An 8113-nucleotide genomic window follows, 5' to 3' on the forward strand; every position below is an offset into this window, starting at 1 on the left:
ACATATATATATATATATGGTTATACACTTAACTTCTCCCAAGCACTATACTATGCTTACATGCATTGTCTCATGACATCAACAGAGCCCATCTATGCGGTAGGTGCTGTTATTGTTGACATTTTACAACTAAGGAATCTGAGGGTTTCAATGAGAGAGTCATTGACTTGCTCCAGGTGCAGAGCAGACAAACTGCAGAGCTGGAATTTAAATCCCTGCAATCTGACTCCAGAACGTGCACTCACAGTACTCAGATGGTGAGGCAAACCAGTGATAGAAACTTGTCTTAATATGAACCGATAACAATATGAACCAAGAATCAAGCATTCGTTTATCACAAACCAACATGGTAATGTCACAAGTCCACTAATGAGGATGTGCTGTGAGTCAGGCAGTGCACTTGTGGCTTTAGAGATGGTAGTGTCATGGTAGCACTACAAACATTCCATCAAGTAGGCATTTTCTCATTTCAGTGTGGTTTGCCTAAGCTATTGCAGCCATCGGCAAAGCCGAGGTTTAAACCAGATATGTCTAATTATAAAACTTGTATATCCTTTTGCCCTAGCCATAATTATTTCTTTCATAAATGCAAACTTCTGCTAGGCTGCTAGGTCTTTGCACATGCTCCTCCCTGTTCTCTGAAAGCCCTTTAACTTCCTTGATTTTTCTACTTGAAGAATTCCTACTCTTGTTTCAAAGTTCAGGACAAGAAGTACCTCCTGCAAGCCATCCTTCGATGCCACAGGATAGGTCAGACAGAAGTTTTCTCTTTGTTCTCTGTTTTTCCTTATTATTCTCCAATCATTGAATCTACGATACTGCTAACTTGAGGTTTCTTATAGAGAAGGGATTACATATTTTTATCTTTATATTGTAAACTCTAGCTTAGTGTCATTCGGATACAAGGGTGCAGTAAGCATAGTTGAGAGAGTGACAACCTAATGATCCTGTAGCCATTGCTTGCATACTCCCAGTGATGGGGATCTCACTGTATTGTGACAAGATCTAATATTGGTTTTTATTTACAGAACAATTAAGCATGGGATGAAGATACAATGGAGTGACAATTTCATCCTGATAAGACAAAGCATGTGTTCTTGGTTGTTGTTGGTATTTGCCTTCAACTTGATTCCAACTCACAGCAACCATGTATAGGGTTTATGAGGAGCAGCTAGTGAGCTCGAACCACTGACCTTGTGGTTCAAACCGACCTTGCAGCCCAGCACATTAATGCACAAAGTCACACCAGCTTCCCGGTTATAGATTCTAAAGAGCTTTTGTTGTTGAACCCCTAATTTTCATTATTTTGCTTGAGAGATTTTGAATGTTTTTATAACTTTTGCTGACGTATAAGGAGTCCTGGTGTGGTGTGGTAAAATAAGCACTGGACCACAAGGTCAGTGGTTCAAACTCACCATCCACTTCTCAGAAACCGTATACAGAGTCACTATGAGTTGGAACCAACTCGACAGCAATTAACAACAACTGACATATAAATATTTTATATTCCGATAGATATTATTTGAAAAATAACTTTACTACTAAAATTAAAAATAAAACTTCTGAATACTGTCTTGTATATTTTGCTAAGTTAAAATGGAAAAGTCATTTGAAAACATTTTTTTTTTTTTAAATAAATGGGACTTGGAATAAACTATTCCTAGCTATTTATGATTCATTTAAATATTTATCACTGCTTTTACATTTTGAGTTTTGCTATATTACATTGAAAGAATGCTTTTTAAAGTACAAAATGAAGAAGTAAATAAATCAAAGTGTTTTATAACCAAACAGAATGCAATAAAATTTGATGTGTTTAAGGCTATTAAAGGGTGAGATAAGAAAGCTATTAGGTTTCTTCTGCTATATACATCCGAGATAAACAAACACAGGCAGCTTACTTCCTTGACTTCCAAAGATTATTTTCCTGGTAAAACAGATTGACATCCTTTCACATAAACATATAAGTGGTTAAGACCACACTGTCATGCTTACTCTCCATATTGAATGACAATGGCTGCTAGTTTTGTTTCAAGATTATCTTTACTTACTGATGATCTTAGATGGTCTCTGGTCTAGATTTAACACTTTCAAATCTGAAACAGGAATGAGCCACCAGTCACCTACAGATAGATGTTGTCACTGTTTCCTTCTCTTTGATTTCTCTTTAGCCTGAAGTATGTCTTTTCATTTCAAATTGTTGTTGCTGTTAAGTGCTGTCCAGAAAGTTCAGACTCATAGTGACCCTGTATAGAGTTTCTGAGGACCTGCAGAGGGTTTGAACTGCCAACCTTTGGGTTAACAGTTCAGTGCTTATCCTATAGCGCCATATCAAACTGGGTAGTTGGATTTTTTTTTTTTTAAACTAGCTAAAGGATTTATTAGCTTCAACACCTCTACAAGAAAAAGACAAATAACCCAATTTAAAAATGGGCACAGGACATGAACAGACACTTCACCAAGGAGGAGATCTAGGTAGCCAACAAGCATATGAAGAAATGTTCACATTCAGTAGCCATTGTTGTTGTTGTTAAGTACCGTGGAGTCGCTTCTGACTCATAGTGACCTTCCGTGGCTGTAAATCTTTATGGGAGCAGAACACCTTATCTTTCTCCTGTGGAACCGCTGGTAGTTTCGAACCGCTGACCTTGAGGTTGGCAGTCAGACTTGTAACCACTATGCTCGAATTGGGCTGCGAACCTTAAGGTCAGTAGTTTGAAACTACCAGCTGTTCCGTGGGAGAAAGATGAGGCTTTCTGTTCCTGTAAAGATTTATAGCCTCAGAAACCCTGTACAGGGTTGCTATGGGTTGGAATCAACTTAACAGCACTTAACAACAACAACAATAGAGCAAAGGATTAATCTGATATCTCTGTTTAGATCTCTTATTCTTCCATCTGTTAGTAATTAACTTTTACCTAGGTAATTTTTACAATTTTGCAGACTGGCTAGAGCATGGGCTTTATGCTTAGGCCTGGTTTGAATCCTGGTTCTGTTCTTTATAGCTTCTGTGACTTTGGGTACCTCATTTGACTTTGCCTCAGCACCCTTATTCATAAAATTGAGGAAATGCATGGCTTATAGAGTTGTGGAAATTATATGAGAAAACACACCAAAAAAGCACACTGTGATGGGTCTATAAGACAGATGGTAGCTACTAATCATCTGTTATAGAAGTTTACTTTTCATTTAAATACTTTTTTTGACCCAAGAAGAGAGTTTATTACAGTACAGTGTGGAGCATTAAAAAAAAATCCATGATTTAATGGAACTAAGTTTATTATAGTATAAAAAAGCAAACATAATTCTAGTGCAACATCCTAAAGTATAAACTGGAAATGCATATTACTTGAGAAGAAGTTTCAAATGCTTAGATAAATGTGTGAAGCACTGAGTTAAAAGGTTTAATTACTGCAGGGCTACTCTGCCCATTTAAAATGCGAATGTGTGTGGAGTTTTCCAGGAGACCATATGATACTCAACAGTGACTACAGAGTAACTGCTAATGAAAGACCTATCTCAAAGGCCTGCTGTTAAAGTGCCGTCGAGTCGGTTCTGACTCATATCAACCTTGTACAGTTTTTCCAAGGAGTACCTGTTAGGTTTCAACCTCCTACCTTGTGGTTGGCGTCCAGCGCTTATCCTACAGTGCCACACCAGGTCTCTCATCTCCAGGGACTCTCTTTGGAATACACTTTGAGAAATACTGTAGTAATACAAACCCACACAACTCTAATTTACCATGAAATTTTTCCTAAACAGGGCATTTTGTTGATATTCATAAACATCTCATTTTAAATAGAGGAATATGTATGTTTAATTTATGTAAGATCTATCTAGGAAGTATTTGCTGATTTTAGAATTTTTCTTCTGATTTATAATTTAATAAAATAATTCTTTCCACTGCAATATTTATTAGAAGAAGTCACTATGTGTATACTTAAAATTGTAATTTTGTACAATAAATTTTATTGTCTACAAGTAATCCTGAATGGAAAGTTTCCAAACCAAGAAACAAACCAAAAAAGAAAAACAACTCCTTATTGTTTTGCAAGCATTATTACAAATTATCATTAAGTGCTTTTTAATTCTTGCTACAAATGATTTTCTGTGTTATCCTTTAAATAAGATATATAGGGAATATAGGTGTGCTGAAAATGATTTAATATTGGATGATGTAATTATCTTTATATGAAAACACTGTAAATGGCATTCATAAGGAAGGTATATGAGAAAAAAGTTAATTGAATCATCTTTGAGAAAAAAATTTAAACTCATTGTTAAGTGCCATCAAGTCAATTCCGACCCATAGTGACCCTGCATACAGTTTCTAAGGAGCAGCTGATGAGCTTGAACCACTAAACTTGCAGTTCAAACAATTTTTCAGTTTGACACATTAGCCCACACCAGGACTCCTTTATATTAGCTCCTAAATCCTTTAATGACATTACATTTCTTTGCAGTTCAATGAATAATTGGTAATAAAATGCAAAGGAAGCATAGTCAAAGAAAAAGTTTGTAGCAAACAAGTCTGCATATATGTGTTGGAAAAAATGATATTTAAGAGCAGCACAAAAGAGGAAGCAAATAAAGGTATTATACCTATTGTGTTTTTAACCTCGCTCTTCACTCTTTGTAGGCCACACTGCTAAATCCACTACCCTGGTAATTTCCTGCCTAATTTGTTTTTGTTACTGTGTGTTAAACTGCTGAGTGCTAATTGGGTAGCTTTCCATTAGTTTTCTTTAAAATTCAATTAGAAAGAAATCAGTAACTGCTTCTGGCTTTCTCTTACATTTGTTCCAGCCACCATAGGGTTCCCGAGGTCACACACCACCATCCTGGTTACATTTTCCATGTTGTACTCACAGCTCAGTGGCCGCAGTGCCTGAAATGAGAAAGAACACCAGCGTGGAGTTCACAGGGCAGAATAAATCACATCCTGCCACGAAAGTGGCTCTGAGGGCCTGGGAAGCTGCCCTTGATTTCAAACACCTGTGTGAATAACTAGGCCCAGGATTTATTCTGTGGTTACCAATGCAGAAGAGAAAATGGAGAGAGAAAGATGAGAGATTAGCTTTAGAAATAAATTTGTTGAATTGTAAACACACTTCCCTTTGATTGAGGAAGAAAATATACTATTCATATAGCTAAAGTTCATATATATAATATGACATCTCTATGAACATTTCAGGGATTGTTTTCACTAATGTAACTCAGGACATAAAAGGCAGAAAGAATATAAAGTCAATAAAGACATTTGCTCCTTATATTAACCCTGAGAGAATGAAGTAATAGTAATATGTATAGGTTCTTATGACTCTATGACCATTTGAACATATATTTCCACAGACCAGGGACCACGCTTCCAATCACACGTAACTTTCATCTTCCAAATATTTAAGGTGCAAAGAGAACATCTTTATGTTTTACCCATTGTTTTTTGTCTTCCTCTTTCTCCCAAATTTGAAGAGATGCTTATAGTTATGCACCAAATAATCTGGATTTCTCAAGGTTCTGTCAGACCAGTGAAGGAAATACAGAGATTTATGTTTGAACTACTGCCCTCTGGGCCCTGCTCCATCAGGTGCTCCTATGTTCTTCCCAATCCAAAATCCACTGCCATTGAGTGGATTCCAACTCATAGTGACCCCCTGACAGGGTTTCTGAGACTAAATCTTTGAGTAGTCAACATCATCTTTCTTCCATGGAGATATTGGTGGGTTTGAACCACCAAATTTCTGGTTAATCATATGCGTTCTTTCCATAAAAATAGAGTATCTCATTCCAGCTCTCTCTCTGCTCACCTCTTCAGTCTCTTTTTATAGCTCATGAGATTGACTCAAAATACATTTCACACTAATCCTGCTTTACAGACATCACAAAATGGCCCATTCCAAAATGAGATGAAAATCCTAGGCATAGAGGTTAGAATTTACAACATTATATTTGGTATGACATCCTTCTCTCCGGAGACCCCCAATGAGATGGATCAGCCAGGTGGCATCATTGATGGTGTCAAGTGTGGCAGCGGTAGTGAGGTTGGCCCAGGATCGGACATTGTTTCGTTCTGCTGTGCATGGGGTCACTACGAGTCGGTTCCGACTTGATGGCAACTGACAACAACAACAACAACATATATTTGATATATTTGGTGGAGTCCTGGTGTGACACTGTAGGTTAATGCGCTGGACTTCAAGGTCGGTTTGAACCGAAAGGTCGGTGGTTCAACCTCACCAGCTGCTTCTCGGAAATCCTAAAGTGGGTCGCTACGGGTCAGAATTGATTCGATGGCACTTGACAACAACAACAACAATATTTTTGTTGTGGGGACATAATTTAATCCATTATATAAGGTTAGCGAGCATTCATGTTAAGGATTCATAACTAACCCTAATCTTGGAGAGATAGTTTGAGTTGTTATTAACTGTAAAAACAGAAAAACAAAAGAACCCAGATAAAACTTTCAAGGCACCCATGTGCCCTTGAGTATAAATCAAGAATTTAAGCTTCTATAGCAATACTTTCAATCTTATCTAAAGGTTAAAGTTCATATGTAGATATTTTTAGTCTTCTAAAAATAGTTTTACAGCATCTATCAAACTCGCTTGCTCCATATGTCCTCCCACTTCGTTTATTTTTTTAACCTTTATTTCCTCTCTCTGAGTTGAAGAAACAATGCTTGTTTTTCTAGATATTTCTAGATTATTTTTCTCAGTTCTTCCAGGATGCCCTTGTTATAATCCATTTATAGCTCTTAGGTTATCATTGATTCATTCCATAAAAATATTTACTGAGTATCTGCTATTTAACCAGATACTGATAAACAAGACACCTCATCCTCACTGAATTTATAATTACAGTAACAATTATTAACAGTTATAAGCAACTGAAGCACACAGAATAAATTTAGGTAAATTTCATGATAGGATAAATTCATAGTACTGTGGGTGGACAAATGCAGATTTAAGCAGTCCGAGAAGGCATCCTGGTGGAGGTGGCTTCTAAACTGATGAGGGCAGTGAAGGTTGGTTGTTCATAATGTGGACCTAAACTTGACAGCTCAAGTTTGAAGCTTGGTTCTGTGACTTGATAGCTCTGTAACTCTGGCCCTTTGTTTATTTTCTCCTTATCTGTAAACTGGGGCTAATGTCAGTAAGTTACTCCAGAAGGCTGGTGTTGTTGGTGTTGTTGTTAAATGCTGTTAAGTCGATTTTGACTCATAGCGACCCTGGATAGGATTTCTGAGGAGCGACTGATGGGTTTGAACCACCAGTGCTTATCCTACAATAAGGATTAAGTAATCTAAATACATGCAAAAGCTTAGAGCACTGTTCAGCCTATAATAACTAAAGTATTAATAGTGTCAACTGTTACTAAGTTGTGTCCTAAAGTAACAGTCTCACTCAAAATTCACTGCCATCTAGTTGGCTCCAACTCAGAGTGACTATGTAGGGTTTCCAAGACTGTGAATCTTTATGAAAGCAGAAAGCTTCACCATTCTCCCATGGAGCTGCTGGTAGATTTGAACTACTAAACCTGTGGTTAGCATTCCAGTGCTTATCCCACAGCAGCCCTAAGGTAAACGATGAGTTGTTGTTATTGATTAGTAAAAGTACGTAAAATAAGCAAAACCAAAACCAAATCCATTGCCATCGAGTCGGTACTGACTCATAGTGACGCTATATAGGGTTTGTTGTTATTGTTGTATTGTTAGGTGCCATCAAGTCGGTACTGACTCATAGTGACCCTATGAACAACAGAATGAAACACTGCCCAGTTCTGGGCCAACCTCACAATTGTTGCCATGCTTAAGCTCATTGATGCTGCCACTTTGTCAATCCATCTCACTGGGGCTCTTCCTCTTTTTCTCTGACACTCCACCTTACCAAACATGATATCCTTTTTGAGCGACTGGTCCCTCCTGACAATATGTCCAAAGTATGAGAGAGAAAATTTCGCCATCCTGGCCTCCAAGGCGCACTCTGGCTGCACTTCTTCCAATACAGATCTGTTGGTTCTTTTGGCAGCCCATGGCACTTTCAATATTCTCATCCAACACCATAACTCAAAGGCATCAATTCTTCTATGGTCTTCCTTATTCACTGTCCAG

General features: G+C 37.5%; 1 protein-coding gene across 1 annotated transcript in view; it reads right to left on the reverse strand.

The window, feature by feature from the left end:
* Window positions 1-8113, reverse strand: part of ITGA8 (integrin, alpha 8) — a 296933-nt gene that overhangs the window by 90206 nt on the left and 198614 nt on the right. Inside the window, exon 21 of the mRNA XM_006872605.1 lies at window positions 4796-4888. Coding sequence (XP_006872667.1) covers window positions 4796-4888 — 93 coding nt within the window. The remainder of the gene's footprint in view (window positions 1-4795; window positions 4889-8113) is intronic.

The sequence above is a fragment of the Chrysochloris asiatica genome, unplaced genomic scaffold (genome assembly GCF_000296735.1).
Source record: "Chrysochloris asiatica unplaced genomic scaffold, ChrAsi1.0 scaffold00206, whole genome shotgun sequence".
Taxonomy (NCBI): domain Eukaryota; kingdom Metazoa; phylum Chordata; class Mammalia; order Afrosoricida; family Chrysochloridae; genus Chrysochloris; species Chrysochloris asiatica.